Here is a 20486-nt window from a genome sequence, read left to right on the forward strand (position 1 = left end):
TATATACTTTGACTTCCTCAAATATAAATATTGTTATAGAAAATACAGTATAAAAATTAAATAATAAACATTTAAATTATATTTTTGTCATTTTTTAGATCATTGTTCTTTTTCAAATTAAAATACCACATGCTATGTTCTATACTTTCACTTTCTCAAATATAAATCTATTTTTAAAAAAAACACAGCATAAAAATTAAATAGTTATTGAATAATAAAAATACAAATGTATAATTTCTCCTATTGTGTCAGTTTAAACACTGATCTGAACAGATTATATGAAAATAAAATGTCTGTACATACATACATTTTGCAGGTATTACACACTGCCATCTTAAAATCAAGTGCAACTAGTAACCATTGCAACACATTGAAAGCATTTTAACCACTGAAATATTGCACAAATACACAAAAATATCGATTAAATATAAACAAAAAAAATTTTAAATAAAAAAAAATAGATTTAAAATCGACACCCAAAAAATCACGATATATCGTGAAATCGATTTTTTTTCACACCCCTAGATTAGATTATTCTTATTTTTCTAATTAAAACAGCATCCCACAATCTCACACAACTTCTATACTTTCACTTTCTCAAATATAAATCTAGTTTTCAAAAATACAGTAGATTTTTTTAATTTGGTTTTTTAATTAAAATAACTACATGTTTAAAAAAAAAAAAGTCTCTGGGGTCGCCAGAAATTTGTGATATAAAAATGGGGTCACGACCTAAAAAAGGGTTTGGAACCACTGCATTAACTTATAAGGAAACAATTGCAAGTTAAAAAATATGATGGTATGAATGTTGTGAAGTGGATTCAACACATCGATTACACAACTCTTGTTTTTGAAATTCATCGAGGTCTTAAACACACACAGATTATACCCTGACACACACACACACACACACACACACACACACACACACACACACACACACACACAAGAGTATCATTCCACCAATAACTGCAGTGGTTGACAATCAGCCCAGGTTAGTGACCAGCGTAAACAAACATTGCGTGTTTGCCTCTCAACAACACCACTCTCTGTGGATGAGGACAAACACATAAACACACTTACGTCTGCCTTAGAACAGTCACTGGAAACAGCTTTTACTGCCATGGAAAAACGTCAGCTTTTATAAGCCATGAAGCCCTCAGAGAAAGTCTTTACACACCAGATTGTTGGGGTTTGTTTTGATCTATTTCTCATTTTCCTAACTGAATTAAAAAAATAAAAAAACTCATACCCAGAGAAAGTATGCCCAGAGGTAAAGTCAACTGCAGGTTTTTTTTGTCCCCTTTTATCCCTTTCCAAAAATATTGTATCACTATTATGAGGTCATTATCGTCTATCGTATTGTATCTTAAACTCATCCCACCCCTACTAAATAATGTTTTTTGAGTCTCTTTGGACCATAATATCCACCCTTCGAAATATGTAATGAAAATAGGCAGTGGCTATCCGTACGGTTGCCATATAAATATACTGACATTCTATCCGTACGCGGCGCCCTTATTTGGCCAGTTTAGGTCACGTGACTAAGATTAAACCATACCCTAAACCAAGCCTAACCCTAAAAATTAAAATGATATTGGATTATAACCTAACCCTAACGTAGTTGTACTTCGGTAACCGTACCAGTAGCACCGGGGGTTGTCCATACGGCAACCGTACAAATAGACACTTTCATAAAAGTATGTATGAGTCGTACCGACATCTCTATTGGATCAATCCAATACAAATAAAATGAAAAAGTTGTATCAGGAGGGACACCCCTAATAGTGTGTTTGCTTCCCCTTCAAAGCCCTTTTACAATGTTGGCGACATTACAAGGCACTCACCCTCATTCACCGACAACTTTGGATTTGTTTTCTTGCCCAAGGAAACTTTGGTACATGGAACAATGAAATCTGAAAATGACTTATCTCTACACATCTGTGTAAAGGTTCAAACATACTCAGATGGACTCTGTGCTCAGCGGACTGTGTGTTACATGTATTCAACCCGCCTGTTGAAACAAAGCAGGAGAGATGGAGACGAGTGACGACACTATTCTGTCCTACGTGTCCGTGACGTAAACAAGCTGACAGATAGCTAACATGAAAGGCTCCAAGAATGACGGAGTCCACGGTTTATCTTTCTGGAGTTTTATGATCTTCACATATTCTTTTTTTTTGTTGTAAAACTATACAATGAAAACACAGGAAAACAAATGGTCAAATAAACAGCACAAAAATAAACTGTCATACATGTCTGCTGCATGTCCTCACTGCACACAGCCACACACAATGAATATATACTGTAGCTCACAAACTACATGTAAACACTGAATATTAATGCTTCAACTTAGAAGAAGGAAAGAAAAAACATATTACACTGTTTCTTAAGAGAGCCAGCTCGTGAGCAACAAAGATGCAGGCTGATTTAGCAGTAAGCTAAACATAAAAATGAGCTAATATTACACAGCACTCAGTACTCAGCAATCGCTCACACATAATGTCTATGACACACATAATGTCTCTATGACAGGCATCAACAAACACAGAACTTACAGACGATGCTTTCTAAGACACAATGCTGGAAGAAACAACATGTGACCTCGCATGCACCTGACAGAATGTACTGAACTACGGAAGCCTAGAGGGTAGGGCTGGGCAAAAAAAAATTGATTTAATCGATTTCTCAAATATGTAGATAAAAATGATTTTTATTTTGCAAATTTGAGTCAAAAAAAAAAAAAGAGATTAGTTTTGTATTTTTTTCCCACCACAGTTTTTTCGCGTTCCGTCCTTGTGGGTAACCTTAGCGTGATATGAGCCCGCCCCCTCTTTGTTTACATGTGTTTATCCTTTGAGAAGGCTATATGTGTGCCACAGGCATGTGTAATGTTTTATTCACACTATGCTGAGATGCTAAAGGAAAGGAAAGAAATTTTTTTAATTGTAATGTTGTAAAATATGTAGTTATCTGATTTCCTAATCCTAACATTTAAACCTGGGTTAAAGCTTGAAATTGACAGAGCCTTATTAATTTTCTATTTTGGGATTGTTCTACGCAACTCTTTAGGACAGTCACAGCAATAAAGTTGTAGTTTTGACAATATATCTGATGTCTGCAGTCATTTTTAAGTGCACTGGGGAAAAAAAAAATTGAAAACTATATTGAAACTCAAATTTTTCTTGAAAAATCTGAATTTTTTTTTTTATTTACGCCCAGTCGTATTAGAGGGAGAAATTTGCCTTCAAAATAAAAGTCCTGCCACACTCCTAATAATGTAATGTCGCAGACATCTTTAAAACACGTCCAAGAAACATAAACTATAGAGAAGGGCTAAGGATTGTGGGAAATGTTGTATTTTACTGGAAACTACTATGTGGCTCCAGGTGCAGACGAGTATGAAAGCTTTGAAGAGTGAGGATAGTGTTTCAAATTTCTAAATTGTCAAGGGGGGTATGCCCTCGGAACACTGTACAAAACACGCGTCTGTAGCACTCGCTTGTGCGCCAAGCGATCCCCCTACGCTGGGAAAAACTCCTGGTGAGAACCCTGTACAGCATGGACAGGCTCTCCACCCATGAGCCCCGGAAAACCAACGCACACGCACACGCACACACACACCAGGAAGACATACACACAGTAACAACAAGTACACACATCCATGCACACTCAGAGACCAAGAGGGATACACACACGATGTGTCTGTACATACACACACAGCTTGATGAACCCTCTGATTAGACCAGAATCAGAGTCACAAACATTACAGCAGCTGAACACAGTCTGGAGCTGTCAATCAATGCTCACATTGTGTGAATGAAACTCAACAAAATTTGCAGGTGCTCACAGCTTTCCTGGTGCTTTTATCACATGATGGCAGTCATTTATAATGTTAAACTGTTGAAAAAATAATCCAAATTCTTAAAAAATCCTAAATTATAACATTTTTCTTAATTAAATTAGAAATTTGTCACAAAATCTAGAACATTTAAAGTGAAGATTATGTTGGGACTGATATCTGCCACTTATTGCTTGGATATTGTCAGTTTCTTACATAGTTTGTATTTTATATATACGTAGAAGTGCAAACTCGGGCCAAATCATGTTGAAAATTACTTATTATCCCACATATAATCTGTGGCCCTCTTGAGATCAAACTACCCCGTAATTGGCCCCTGAACAAAAGTTAGTTTGGCCCCCTATGCTACACGCTACATCTGGTTGTACAAAACACGTGCCTACAGCGCTCGCTCGTGCGACAAGCGATCCCCCTACGCTGGGAAAAATTCCTGGTGAGAACCCTGTACAGCATGCATGGGCAAACAGCCCCTGCTCTCCACCCATGAGCCCCGGGAAAAACACACACACACACACACACACACACACACGCACGCACGCACGCACGCACGCACGCACACACGCACGCACGCACACACGCACACACGCACACACGCACACACGCACACACACACACACACACACACACACACACACACACACACACACACACACACACACACACGATGTGTCTGTACATACACACACAGCTTGATGAACCCTCTGATTAGACCAGAATCAGCTGTTTATAGAAAAACAGAGTCACACACATTACAGCAGCTGAACACAGTCTGCAATGGAGCTGTCAATCAATGCTCACTGAGGGATGTGATTGGAAGAAACCTCCCACTCAGCTTTTATAGGAGGGGTGGCGCCAACAGCGACAGTTGGTGACGCACAATGGTCCAATTAACTTTTCTCAGCTGATTGCAAAAAACAATTCTAAAAGCAGCGTTCAACCCATAGAGGCCAGTACCTCTGAGATTTTACAACTAAATACGCAAAATTAAAATACTTTTACTAAAAAGTTGGACTAGGATCAAACAACAGCACTACTTAATACACAAATACATACTGTATGCATTCAGCAGAAAATAGTAGGTTTGGGGTTTAGTTACTCTATAAGTGCAAATAAAATTACTGATTTAAAAATATACTTGAAAAAAACTACAAATCTACAATCTCACAGGACCTGAAGTGGACCTCCCACATAGACACATCCAGGAAAAAGGCACAGCAGAGGATGTACTTCCTGCGTCAGCTGAGGAAGTTCAACCCTCCCCAGGAGCTGCTGATCATGTTCTACACCTCCATCATTCAGTCTGTTCTGTGCACCTCCATCACTGTCTGGTTTGGATCTACAACCAAACTAGACAGACACAGACTACAAAGGATAATCAGGACTGCAGAAAAGATCATTGGTGTTGATCTGCCCTCCATCCAAGACTTATACCTGTCCAGGGTCAGGAAACGGGCAGGTAGCATCACTGCAGACCCCTCACACCCTGCACACAACCTGTTTAAACTCCTCCCCTCCGGCAGACGCTACAGATCACTGTACGCCAAAACTACCCGCCAAAAAAACAGTTTCTTCCCCCAGGCTGTCACTCTGATCAACACTAAACAGTCATAGAGCGTCAGACCTGTTTCTGTTACTGTGAAATAACCATGGAACTAAACATAACAACCCTGGATCAACCTGTCACTGAGAATGTTCATGGACATAATATTTTCATTTAAATGTTCACCTGCTCTACTCATCAATGCACTACTGCACTATTATCTTATTATTATTATTGTATTTTTTATTTCATTTCATTATTATTATTATTATTATTATCTTGTTATTTTATTTAGTTTGCACATATTAGTCTAACTACTCTTTATATTTATGTTTATACTTCTTTTTTATTTATTTTTCTTTATTCTAGTTGATTGTTATTATTTAATGTTACACTATCAGAGAGAGCACAGTTCACCAAGACAAATTCCTCGAGTGTATTCAATACATTACTTGGTCAATAAAGTTGATTCTGATTCTGATTCTGAAATAACCATTAAAGGACCTCAATTACAGTAATGTGAGTACTTCTAATCTGATACTTTCACATTTGCTCTTGTATTTTACAACAAGCAACACCAAATTAAAATAATTTGACTTTGGTCCCACTCTTCACATTTTAGTCAATCAACTTCACTAATACCCAAATACATTTGTTTTCAGCAGTTTTGGGGTTCAGTTCCTCTTTAATTTAATAATGGCATTTATTATTATTTTTTCCTTACTTGTTCTCATTGGTGGCGTCATATCGAGGCATTGGATCAACATCATTGCTGTTGACATCATAGCTTGCTTGAGGGTCCTGGAGGAAAAACAATCAGGTTAAAACTCGGGAAAACAACTGAGCAGCAGTTCTCAATATCAAGCAGACAGACCAATTGATTCCGAAGGTTGGTTTGTTTTTATCGCAGATGCGTTGTGGATGCGAGTGAGTGTAATCTACTGAGAAATCAGCAAAATCTGCACTAGTCCAATCAAACAGTCCACATTAGCATCACTGGCAAATCGAATGCAATTAGAGGCAACCCAATCTGCTGCCACACTTGCCCTTTGGCATAAACAAATCCAAGCGTTGAGAGCGGCTAATAACAGCGGCAAATAACAGCAGTGCTGTCAGACGCAGGGTGAAGCATTTCATCTGCACACTTGATTGAATGTCTCACCTGCAGCCTGAGGCCAAAATGTTACTGACTCTGACTGTCTGACCTCGGTATGGAGGAGACATACCTCAGCATGCTCAATGGAGTGTGTAGCCACAGAGATACAGACATGCACACATACCTACACACATGACTCATCATAATCACACAACAGTGTTGTAATTAAGTTGGCATTTGATTAACTTCTTTTTTTGGGCACTTTACAGTTTAAATGAAGGATGCAACTAAAAGAAAACCTGGAAATAGGAATACAACTATGAACAGGGTTTTATTCATCTTCTCATTTAGTTTTATCACAAAAAAAATGTTAATTCATGAACAAATTTCAACAACTTTAATCTATTTTTTTAATCATATTTATACATATTTTTTTTTTTTTGTCTGCACATGATGTCAAAGGTTAACACTACAAGAAGTGCAATCATTATGAGACAGCAATGCATGTTTCGTTATTGCAATAAAATAAATTGATTTATTTTGATTGATTTATTTGATTTATTTTAAATAGATTTATTCTATTGCTTAATTGTGACCATCACCAGCCCTCCCTAAGGAAGGGTTAGAAATCTTTTATTAGAGGGAGGATATAAAAAGGGAGAGCAGTGTTACACCTAAGTGGAGAGGGAAGGGGAGGGGAAAGGGAGCAGGGAGCAGGGAGGAGGGAGGAGAGACTCAAGGTAGGAAATAGAAAGGGTGGGGAGAATAGATTGTTTTACAGTGAGGGTGAGATGTGAATATATTGTGCTTATTATGTTGTGTAATCAAGCCAGTATAGTGACAAGTGTGAAGCTTAGCTATAATGGTGGTGGCTGTGGACAGGGGGAATGAGTGAGTGGTAATACCTAAAGCAGGTATTTGGGATTAACGTGTCTAAAGTTAAGCCCAGTATGAGTTTTGTCCCACATCCCAAGGCGTGCCAGTGCATCGTATACCAGTATATGTGCAAAAAACCGCTACCGCAAACCCAGGAACTGCCCCGGGCCCGCAGACGCAGCCAGGCCAGCAGAAAGAGTGGGGGCCAGGGAGCCCCAGGCCACCCCCCCACGGCCGAGCAATCCCCCAGACGCCCCCAAGATCCCAGGCTGAGAGGCAGCCACTGCCCCCCACACACACATCCGAGGGATAGCGACCATGCCCATAGTCGCCGAGGGCACCAAGGGGATGCTGCAAGTTGCCCCGCCGGCCCCCAGGCACACCGACCAGGCACCCCAGAGCGGGCCAGATCGCCTTTCCTTGATGCCGCCCGCGCGATGAGCCCTAGAAAGCCCCCCCCACCCCACCAAATGGGTCCAGTCACACCGCAGAGCCGTGCTAGGGCCACCCGGTGCCGCACCCTCAGGCATGGTAGGGCGCGGCCTGAAACCACCCCCCCCCCCCCGGAAGACCCCCGCCAGCACCGGCCCGGCCAGCCGGTCAGTCCCGCTGGACCCTAAGGGCACCACGGCAGGACAAGGGACCCCCAAGGGCGAGCCTCCGGGCCAAACCCCCACGGGCCCTCTTGAGATCAAACTGCTCAGTATTTGAATTATAATGAGTTTGACCCCCTGCGCTACACGCTACGTCTGGTTGAAGCACACTGTTTATATTCAATTGCATGAGAGGTTGAAGTAATATTTATGGTACATTTGTTACAAAGCAGTTACCCACAAAAACGTACAGCCAACATGCACACAAACACACACACACACACTCAGGGACTGCCTACATGCGCATACATACACACTCACGTAGTTCTGAAAGAGGTCAGGGTGATTTCTCTCAATGCCGTCGTCCAGGATGGTGACCACCACGTCTTTCCCAGTGTAGCCCCTCTTCCACGCCCCCATGATGTTCATGTCCGACTGGCAGTTATCGATGTCGTCGTTACAGTGCTGCACATTAAACACACCACAGAAGGAAGAAAGGTTCTTATAAAGGTTAATATAAAGGTGAGCTAATTAGCAAGTGACAAGTGTGTGCTTCCTCATCTGAAGGTTTGAGTGATAAAGAGGTTGGAGTCAATTATAATTGTAATCATGTAATTAGGGCCCGAGCACAGCGGTGCGTAGGACCCTATTGTAATGCACCTTGTTTTTATTATCATTACTGGGGGCCAGAAAACTGATAAATGGGACAAGAAACAGGTGATTCAATTTTGGTGATGTTCTGGCTACCAAAAGAAAATGTATAGATATATCTACAGCATATCCCATTCAGTTTCCCATCCACACTGTGGAACTTCTTGTTGATGATGTCATAGATTCAACAGCTCAATCGGTTGACAGGTAGTTATGGTAACACAGCTCAATGTTGACCGGTGTGTCATAGTAATCCTGAGTTTACCATGTTTCCGTGACCGGAGTGTGTTAGATGAGCTTGAGCTGCTTGGCGGAGGTCTGCACTCTCCGAGTGCTTTTCTAGTTATTATTCTTTTTTATTTAAGGCCAAATGATCGCATTTTTGAGGCCCTAAACACGTTCAAAAACTCATGAACATTTGAACGTATATTAGGGAATGGCACATGTAAATGTCAAAATGACTCATAGTACCCCCTTGAAAATTGTATTGACTCCCAACTTGGACTGATGATATCATCAATGTGGAACTTTGCTATTTCTTTCTACCACACTACCACAACACGGTAGGCATAGGGGAATCATCAGGAGTTAAAGTAAATTATCAAAATAAAATTCCAGAATAAGTTTGTCTGAATAAATTAAACCTTAACATATTATTAATTAAAAAAAAAAAAAAAAATTAACTTGCTGAAAAAAAATACCTGTCACTGTGATTGTAATTTATTATATTTGAACAATGATAAATGAAAACATAATTGTAATTAATAAAAATGTAATTGTAATATGTAATAACCCAAAACCTCAAAAAGTTTAAAAGTTTAAAACTGACCTTAACTAACTTGTCTTGTGTCACAATTTTAAAATTATTTTTTTCCCTTTTTACTTTAAACAACCCCCTGTTCTTATAAGTAGGTCTTAGTCATTTACTGGATTAAAACAATGTCTGCAGACATCACATTATTCAAACCGCCTCCACCTGACTCAACACAGCTCGAATATTAAAACACAAAGTTGATGATGGACAACTCGACACATAATAAAGCCACAGAATCACCAAACCTGCCACTCTAACAGCTATTTAAATATACCACAGGTGTCACTCACAGTTATTAGTTTGTTCGTCAAAGTGACATTTAGAGATGTAGCTGTGAGTGAGCGTAAAGAAAACTAAGCTGACCTGTGGGACAAACAGAGCGGCTTTAATATGTTTTTGCTGATCCTCCCAACGCCACTCACACCTGAGACAGCTCTGACATTTTATACTTTCACTTTGGATTACATTAAAAAACAAATACAAAAGAACAAATCAGTAATAAAAGTACAGGACGAAGGAACCTGATTAATAGAATAAGAAAATATGATAAATTATAGAACATCTATATCTTTCAACCTTGAGGTCGTAACACATTGTGGGGTCCCCTCAAATGTGTAGCAAATAAAACCTGATCACATTTGTTTTTTAAAAAGTCTTTTTGATTAAAAAACAATATATATATATATATATATATATATATATATATACATATATATATATATATATATATATATATACATATATATATATATATATATATATACATATATATATATATATATATATATATATATATATATATATATAAATAATTTAATTTTTTTTAATTCTTGAAAAATTGTATTCAATTCTTTTTTATTTTATTTAGAAAACTTATTTCAATTTTCAAAATCAAATTTTTTTTTTAAATGTTGAAATTTTATCATGTTTTTCAAGTTAAACAATTAATCAACAATTACATTTTTGAAAACTTAAAAAAAAAAATTTTTATGTGATTTAAAAAGAAATAAATTTAATTTCTTTCTTTTAAAAAAATTATATTGTATATTTAATTTTTTTTATTTAATTAAATTATGTATCTATTTTGCACAATTAAAAAAAACTATATGTATATCACAGAACTAGATTATACAATGCAGGAAGATGCAGAAAGCTCAAAGAGCTTAAATAATAAAAAAAAAAATTTTCCCAAATGAAAACACCACACATGACCTCAAACAACTAACCCTGGCTACTCTGTATTTGTAACACAGTATAACAAACATGTTCAGAAAAATAATTTTAGTGAAAACATTTTTATCTGGGGTCGCCAAAAATTTGTGATTAAAAAAAGGGGGTCACGACAGGAAAAAGGTGGGAAACTACTGCTCGATATTAATGACAAAACTTGGGTTCACTAGCTGTTAAAGGACTATTTGATAGAGAAGAGAAAATGTTTTGTTTTTTTAAACTTGAGAACAAGTGGAGACACGGTCACCTGAAAGTTTAGAAAATATATGAAGCCCGTGGTCAAAGTATCAGGAGTTATCAGGTTCATGTTAAAAATTAACAGAACTAAAGACACCAACAACAGCAATGATCCTAAGCTTCACTCCCACAGGTTTGAGTCTGTTTGAGTCATATTACAAATGCTCAGATGCACACACTTCAAAAAATTCCACACCCCACATGGGGTCACGACACTAAGGTTGAAAAACCATGACATAATCAGTAAAACACACAGCTGGACTGACAATTATTCATATATTATCTATCCTTTATATTAATTATAATAATAATTATTATTATTATTATTATTATGTTTCTGTTTTTTGTGTACCAAAGTTTTTTTGCACCATCCACAAAGTCAGTGTTTCACAAATGGGGGTATGTGTACCCCTATAGAGGTACGTGATGACACTACAGAAAGAGAGAGAGAGTGAGAGGAACAGATAAAAGCATTAAAAAAAAAAAGGGTTTCATATTGTTTATTTTTAGTTACAAATGATAATTATCATTAAATATTACCAGCAACTCACAAAACGACAACAAAAACACAAAAAATAAGAGAAACATATACTGAATAAAAAAAAGAACAGATAAACAACAACAAAATGACACCAAAAACACACACTTAGTATTACCAGCAACACACAAAACAACAACAAAGACACTTTAAAGGAGAGAAAAATACACATGTTCACTACAAAATACACAAAAATAACAAAGAAACATACAAAACTACACCAAAAACACACAGAGAGGATAATTTAAATAATACCAAAATAACAGAAAAATGACAACAAAAACACACAAAATAACACAAAAATATACTGAACAATAAAAAGAACATACAAAAAAACAACACAAGTACATCAAAAACATATAAAATGATAATAGAAATGATCTTGATTAGAACATGAAGTGAAAATAGAATCAGTGTTGGTCCCACATCAGGAGGGAAATGACCAGAAATGATAAAAACTAAATAAAGAAAAATGTGTTATCACTCATTCATCTCATCATTATGCTCTATTGTTGTTTTTAAATAGTTTTCTAAGATACAGTGCATACGGAAAGTATTCACAGCACTTCGCTTTTCCCACATTTCATCATGTTACAGCCTTATTTCAAAAGGGATTAAATTCACTTTTTTCCATAATACCCCATAATGACAACTTAAGAAAGTTTGAGATTTTTGGCAAATGTTTTAAAAATAAAAAAGGAAGAAATCACTTGTACATAAGTATTCACAGCCTTTGAGATCAAGCTCAAAATTGAGCTGAGGTGCATTCTGTTTCCACTGATCATCCTTGAGATGTTTCTACAGCCTAATTGGAGTCCACCTGTGGTAAATTCAGTTGATTGGACATGGTTTGGAAAGGCACACACCTGCCTATATAAGGTCCCACAGTTAACAGTGTATGTCAGACCACAAAGCAAGCATGAAGTCAAGGGAATTGTCTGTAGACCTCCGAGACAGGATTGTCTCAAGGCACAGGTCTGGGGAAGGGTACAGAAACATTTCTGCTGCTTTAAAGGTCCCAATGAGCACAGTGGCCTCCATCATCTGTAAATGGAAAAAGTTTGGAACCACCAGGACTCTTCCTAGAGCTGGCCGTCCCTCTAAACTGAGTGATCGGGGAAGAAGGGCTTTAGTGAGGGAGGTGACTAACAACCCGATGGTCACTCTGACAGAGCTCCATGGTTCCTCTGTGGAGAGAGGAGAACCTTCCAGCAGGACGACCATCGCTGCAGCACTCCACCAATCAGGCCTGTGTGGTAGAGTGGCCAGACGGAAGCCACTCCTTAGTAAAAGGCACATGGCAGCCCACCTGGAGTTTGCCAAAAGGCACCTGAAAAACTCTCAGACCGTAAGAAACAAAATTCTCTCGTCTGATGAGACAAAGATTGAACTCTTTGGTGTGAATGCCAAGTGTTATGTTTGGAGGACACCAGGCACCGCTCATCACCTGGCCAATACCATCCCTACGGTGAAGCATGGTGGTAGCAGCATCATGCTGTGGGGATGTTTTTCAGCAGCAGGAACCGGTAGACTAGTCAAGATTGAGGGAAAAATGAATGCAATAATGTATAGAAACATCCTGGAAGAAAACCTGCTCCAGAGCGCTCTTGACCTCAGACTAGGGCAACGGTTTATCTTTCAACAGGACAACGACCCTAAGCACACAGCCAAGATATCAACAGAGTGGCTTCAGGACAACTCTGTGAATGTCCTACAGTAGCCCAGCCAGAGCCCAGACTTGAATCCCAATGAACATCTCTGGAGGGATCTGAAAATGGCTGTGCAACGACGCTCCCCATCCAACCTGATGGAGATCGAGAGGTTCTGTCAAGAGGAATGGGCCAAAGTGGCCACAGATAGATGAGTCAAGCTTGTGGCTTCATATTCCAAAAGACTTGAGGCCGAAATTGCTGCCAAAGGTGCCACAACAAAGTACTGAGCAAAGGCTGTGAATACTTATATACATGTTATATTTTCATTCTTTACTTCTAATAAATTTGCAAACATTGAAAAAAAATGTTTTTCATGTTGTCATTATGGGGTATTGTGTGTAGAATTTTGAGGAAAAAAGTGAATTGAATCCCTTTTGGAATAAGGCTGTAACATGATGAAATGTGGGAAAAGCGAAGCGCTGTGAATACTTTCCGTATGCACTGTAAATGTGGTAGTCAGATAAAGGGGGGACTTGGATTCAGAAATAGGATAAAGGGGGTAATTGAGCCAAAAAAGTTTGAGAACCAGAGCACCAAGTCACATTCCTTGTATTGTTTTAAACACTATTTGGCAAATAAAACTATTCTGACGTTTTCATTTGCAAAAGAACTTGAAAAAAGAATAATAACATTATTTAAGTAATTATTAGTAATAATAAAAAAAAAAAATTAAAAAAAAAACAATTACGAGACATTTCAGGAGACCCCATTTTAATTCCATGACCCTCAGGTTGAAAAACCCTGCTATAATCATCAGTAAAACACACACAGACATTGCTGTACTGACCCTGCAGTAATCAGGACCCTGACATGGCCTGACCTTTGACCTACAAACTGGATCAATGCACAGAGAGCCGTGAGTCGTCCTCATCACACTGAGACCATTGAATGTGCAGCAGAACTTGTGTCGTTTTGTTCATCACGCGCACACGCGTTAACAAAGAGGAAGTGTGGCATACTCACGATGTACCACATACTGCTCCACTTGGCATCGTTGTAGAAAATGTTATTTTGGGCAGGGCTACTGTGGGCGGGGCTTGATAGTGAAAGGGGCGGGGCTGGTTTGTAATCCCTCTTGATCCTCCTCTTCACCACCTGCTGCTGTATCCACTCCACCTGAAACACAGAAGAACAGGCTTTGATTAATGACACATAATGGGGTTCACGCACTACACTCTGTTTCTAAGAAGTGGAACCATTTCATGGAAAACTATGGAACTATTTTGTTTTACTAAAAATATTGAGTGAATAAAGTAGTTGGCTACATTTAATCAGAATCAGAATCAGAATCAGAAATGTTTTATTTGCCATGTACAGTTTTGAGGACAGTACAAGGAATTTGACTTGGTGGTTGGTGCACAAAACAAGCAACAAAAAGAAATAAAAGAAATAAAAACAGAACAACAAAGCACAACCCAGCAACAATAATAATAATAATAATGATAAATATAAAGGATGAGGGATAAATAAAGGATAGATAGAGAATAAAGGATAAATAGGATAAATATAAATATAAATATATATATATACAGTGCAGCAGGTATCAAGCTGGTGGAGGTGGTGATCGGGTGGGGGGGGGGGGGGGTTCAGTGGGTGACTTGGGGTGTGTTCATGTGGATGGTGGCAGAGGGAAAGAAGCTGTTTTTGTGTCTGGAGGTTCTGGTCCTGATGGACCGAAACCTCCTACCAGAAGGGAGAGATTGAAACAGTTTATGACCGGGGTGGGAGGGGTCGGCCACAATCTTTCCTGCACGCCTCAAAATCCTGGAGGCGTACAGGTCCTGGAGGGAGGGCAGATTGCAGCCGATGACCTTCTCTGCAGAGTGGATGATACGCTGCAGTCTGGCCTTGTCCTTGGCCGTAGCTGCAGCGTACCAAATGGTGATGGAGGAGCAGAGGATGGACTGGATGATGGAGCTGTAGAAGTTCACCATCATCTTTGTTGGCAGACTGAACTTCTTCAGCTGCCGCAAAAAGTACATCCTCTGCTGAGCTTTTTTGATAAGGGAGCTGATGTTCAGCTCCCACTTGAGGTCCTGAGTGATGATGGTCCCCAGGAAGCAGAAGTACTCTACAGAGCTCACTGTAGAGTCTCCCAGGGTGAGGGGGGTGAGGGGGGCTGGGTTCTTCCTGAAGTCTGCTATCATCTCCACTGTCTTTAAAGCATTGAGCTCCAGGTTGTTCTGGCTGCACCAGGACACCAGCCGGTCTGTCTCCCACCTGTAGTCGGACTCGTCTCCATCAGCGATGAGACCGATGATGGAGCTAGGACACGCCCCACGACCCCGTCCTGAATAAGTGGGTCAACAATATGAACTAATGAATAAATGTTGCAACTTTTTTCACTTCTACTGCAGCCTCGATTGTTGATCCGATTCCATTATTGATCCGATTCGATATCAGCACGAATAATACACTTTTAATAATAATTATGCATTTTATTTATAAGCGCTTTACACTTACACACAAGTCAAAAAAGAAACTAAACAGAGATCAATAGTCAGAATTTAACTAAATAAATATAAAATAAATTAGTAAATCAAAAAATAACCTCAATAAATCTAATAAAAACGATTTATGTATCGAACAGATATCGATCTCTGATCGGGACACACTTATGTTGCAGATTTCATTAAAGATTAAAAACAAAAACTACCTCCGACTAACACTTGCTTCATGCTAATAGTCTCAGTTCTGTTAGCATGCATGCATTTATACTTGATCTAGTTATTCTGAGGGCAGAGGAAAACTTTTAATCAAGTCCTTAATAACAAGAAGCAGCAAAGCAGTTTCAAGCTAATCTGAGCGAAACAAGTTTGTTGTTTCTAAAGAAGCAGTTTGTCTTTACCAGCCTTTAGAAACACAAAAATAAATATCATCCATCCATACACATCTGGTTGGCCAAAAGAATAGATTTATTTCATATTTTGTCTATCGGTGGACACTCAAGTTAACTCATATGTAATCAAAAAAACATTTTCATAATATGTCCCCTTTAACATCCAAGTACATATGTATTAAGCAGAAAAAAGTGGGTTTGTGGTTTAGTTACTCCTTAATGTGACGTTGTATTGATAATACAAAAGTTTTGTTAGAGGTTGTTATGATGCGTTTTTTAGTTGTCGGTCAATGACTGAAAAGTTTGGCATCTGCTTCTTGGTCATGGTCTCAGTACATTTGTTCTTGAAATCCTAAAACCTGGCTTAAATTTGCTCATAAATGTAACTTGATTCCGTCTGTTAAAAAACAAGCAAATATGGACTTACAGGACATAATGTACAATTACATCCAGGGGAAATTCTGGATTTATCTAACCAGGTATACTAAAATAGGGCATTGAAAGCATTTAGTTCACATTTCGTGTTAGTAGAGGTTAATATTCTGGTTAATATTCTTCCCTGGCTGCTAAAAGGAGCAGACAGAACGCACACAGACACATGTGCACCAAAGAATGAAAAGCCTCTCAGGTAACATCAATCTCTCAAATGTTATGGGCTCACTTCAAGGCAAACGGCATTCCTTGGCAGGGATCTCGCTCAGCTTTCAGATGGAATTTTCCTTTTTCTAAATCAGGGTTAGTGGATCTGAACAAAGCGGCTGGACCCACTCAGCTCTTTGTGAAATCCTGAAAAAATCTTCTGTTTAGTCTAACGGACTTCAGTTGTCTATAAGGACTCAATCAGAGCACCGACACACAGCCAAACATCAGCACAGAGCAAGTGTTGCAACTGTTCAGACTGACGTGTAATCTTTATTTAATTAACACCACGTTTGGCCCCTAAACCTGCTGGTAATACAGTTTTATAGAGACTCTGCTTATTTACATCTGCGACATAGATAAAAGGTAAAGTGCTGGTTGATTTTACAACATTCTCATTAAATCCTTTATGAGAAGGTCAAAACAACATCTGCTGGGAACTCAAAGTGTCAAGTAGGGTTCGGCAATATATCGAGATTCAAGATAGAGTATTCTATTTTTTGTGATATAGAAAATTATAATATCGCCTATATCAGTGGTGTCAAACTCATATTAGTTCAGGGGCCAAATACGGGGCAGATTGATCTCAAGTGGGCCACAGATTTTATGCAGGAAAACAATTTCAACATTATTGTTCCCTAGTTTACACTTCTACGTATACATGAAATATAAAATATATAAGAAACCAACAATATCCAAGCTATAAGTGACAGATATCAGTCCCAACGGGATCTTCACTTTACATTTCCTCAATATGTGAGCAATTACTATGAAATTCAGGAAAATGTCCTAATTTGAGAAAAATTAAAAGATTTTTAAGATTTCTGAGTTTTTTTCAACAGTTTAAACAAAAAAAAAAATGACTGCAATCATGCAATATAAGCACCGGAAATACTGTGAGCCCATGCAAATATTGTTGAGTTTCAATTACACAATGATTCATGTTTTCTCTGTCATTTTTACAATCCCCTGCAGGCCACATGTGGCCTATATCGACAAACATATATATATATATATATTTTATATTATTTTTATAGCTTATTATGTTTCAAAATACTTGTTTCCCTGAAACCGGGAAAGGCTTTTTGGGGTCCATCCATAAAGTCAGGAAAATGATGGTCCATTGTTCTATGAATCTGTGATAACCACTTTTATTTATTTATCTGAATAATATCCACTGTTTTTCAAGAAGTTTAGGTTTTTTTGGGCAATACTATATAGTCATCTTAAAGATTTAAACTCTTGTTTTAATCAGAAATTTAAAAAAATAAAATAAAAAATGGGTAAAAAGTGACGAAAAATAGTGGAAAAGGTGGTGAAATGAGATTTTAAAAACCACAGGAATTGATTAAAATGGAGAGAAAAGGGTTGAAATGATCAATATTGGAAGAATTAGTTTAAACTGGCAAATAGTGGGCATAAAATTTTTTGAATGTGGTTAAATTGGGAAAAAAAAAAAAGAAAAAAAAAAAAGCATGAAATATGGTGAAAAGAGGTTAAAAGTGACAATAATGGGTCAAAATATGCAACACTAGGTGGGAAAAGTGGTGGAAAGGGTTTGTAAGGGCTGAAAATGTCTTGGAAGTGGAATAAATGTGCAGAAAACGCACCCGGGCCTTAAGTTTGACACATGTGGCTTATGAGAAGGTCAACACGACATCTGCTGTGAAGTCAAAGTGTTGAGCTGTAGGGATGAAGCGTAAAAGAAAGAAAAAAAGGAAAGAAAGAAAGAAAGAAAAAAAGGAAAGAAAAAAAGGAAAGAAAGAAAGAAAGAAACCACACTCAAAAGCACAAAATCCATAGAGTCATTTTCACTTTGTTTTGTTGCTCAGTCTCTAGAATCAGTAAACTGTGTGCAGCTGTTATGTGGGGGGGAAGGGGGAGAAAAAAAAGGCATTTCTCCACATCAATATTGCACCAGCAGACATGGGGATAAGAGAGGAGAATAGCTGACATAATGACTGCAGAGTGATTATCTGGTCTCATGCACTGAAACAATCTGCCCGCCTCTCAGGAGAGTGGGCGAGCCAGGCGACAAGATAAGACACGAGAAGGAGATGCGATAAAAAGCTGGAGAATGAGTCCCGGGAGAATTGATTTGGGGGGAGCGAGCTGAAGAAAGAATAAGATGAAAAGTGTAGGACAATTGATTTAAATATACACAATTTTATGTAGCATTAAAGACATAATGGTGCTGGGAAAAAAGCAAATAATAAATAAAAATAAAAATAAATATGCTTTACAATTTGAGGCCATTTCTGCTTATTTACACCCTTTTTCTGTACCAAACTTGCCATATTTCAACTATTTTCATCACCGTTTCTTGACATATTTTTGCTCCTTTTAATGCATTTTTGCTACATTACTCCCATTTCTGCCACTTCTCTATCAAATGTCAATGCCTGTTCTGCACATCTTTTCCCACTTTCAAGACATTTTCAGCACTTATAAACCGTTTCCACCACTTTTCCCATCCAATATCACATATGTTGACCCATTATTGTCACTTTTAACCGTATTTCATGCTTATTTTTGCCAATTTAACCACATTTGCCAGTTCAAACTAATTGTCCCTACTTTTCAAACTCCATTACTATCTCCACATGACTATTGTTCATTGTTCACGTCTGTAAACAACTGGTTTAGGCGTAGGTCTAATTTAGGACACATTCAGTGATCTTCTAACTGTGCTTTTCATGCTGTTCTGAGAAATAGCTAAAGCACTGACTCCTAAAACCCCTATTTTCATACAAAATAAGCTAAAAATGCAAATATATCGTCATAGACCAGCGGTCGGCAACCTTTACTCTCAGAGGATTAATGTCCTTCTGGAGCTGAAAAAAATACCTTCTCAATGAAGACAATATAGTGTATAAAAATATATACAGTTAAAATTACCGTATATCAAATAACGTTATGTAAAGAAGATTATTTTTAATGTATTTGAAGGGCTACAAACAATTTTGCCTCATATGGAGCATGCATTTTTAGCCGTCATGTTGGCAGTTAAATTAATCTGTCCCCACACAATTAAAATCTGCATTTTCTTCCAGAATAATCTTTTACTTGATATTGAACGCAGGTGCAGGAGGTGAAATAGGAAGGTGGCAGAGTTATTGCACAATGTGATTTACTTTTAGGTTGACAATTTTTTTTCATTTGGTGTCAATGTCATTAATCATTAACACCCTCTGTAAGAAAATAACAATTCCTTATTTCTATGATTTTTGAAAGCCATTTGGAGCTAATGCAAAAGAGTCAAAGAGCCACATGACGCTCCAGAGCCGCAGGTTGCAGACCCCTATGACATAGGCCATGTTGTTATTTTCTATATTGCCAAAACGAAAATTGTGATATATCTCGACTCTTGGTAGGGCTGGGTGATATTTCGAGATTCAAGATAAATTGAGTTTTCTATCTTGGCGATATAGAATACTACAATATCGCACAAATATATATATATATATATATATATATATATATACTAGGAGTGTGACGATATCTGGATACGCCGATATATCGCAATTTTTTATTTTTTTTCCCCGCACAATCGATTATCGATATGCTCGCGCTAAGTATCGATTTTATTTTATTTATTTAAAAAAAAATTCAGAACCTTTTCTGCTTTTTCACTAAAATGTGCAGGTATGTCTTCACAGAAATGTTGTCACTGTTTGTTGAAGGAACCAATATATTGTTTACTGGAATATTGCACTAGAATGGTGTCACTGGTAAGACAGACCCAATTTCTTGTTTACAGAAAGCACTATTGGAGATATTTATTCATTTACATTGGTATGTTGACACTTATTTACACAATGTTGCACTAAAATAGTGTCACTGTTCATAGGACACTTTT

The 20486-nt window shown here is 37.9% G+C and overlaps 1 protein-coding gene across 3 annotated transcripts in view; it reads right to left on the reverse strand.

Moving 5' to 3' along the window:
- pcsk5b (proprotein convertase subtilisin/kexin type 5b) overlaps window positions 1-20486 on the reverse strand; it is a 162241-nt gene that overhangs the window by 103403 nt on the left and 38352 nt on the right. For all 3 annotated transcript variants that reach the window (XM_028456388.1, XM_028456390.1, XM_028456389.1), the window contains exons 3-5: window positions 14113-14265; window positions 8289-8432; window positions 6127-6203 (exon numbers count right to left, since the gene is read on the reverse strand). In XM_028456388.1, the coding sequence (XP_028312189.1) occupies window positions 6127-6203; window positions 8289-8432; window positions 14113-14265 (374 nt within the window). The remainder of the gene's footprint in view (window positions 1-6126; window positions 6204-8288; window positions 8433-14112; window positions 14266-20486) is intronic.

The sequence above is a fragment of the Gouania willdenowi genome, chromosome 9 (assembly GCF_900634775.1).
Source record: "Gouania willdenowi chromosome 9, fGouWil2.1, whole genome shotgun sequence".
NCBI classification, from domain to species: domain Eukaryota; kingdom Metazoa; phylum Chordata; class Actinopteri; order Blenniiformes; family Gobiesocidae; genus Gouania; species Gouania willdenowi.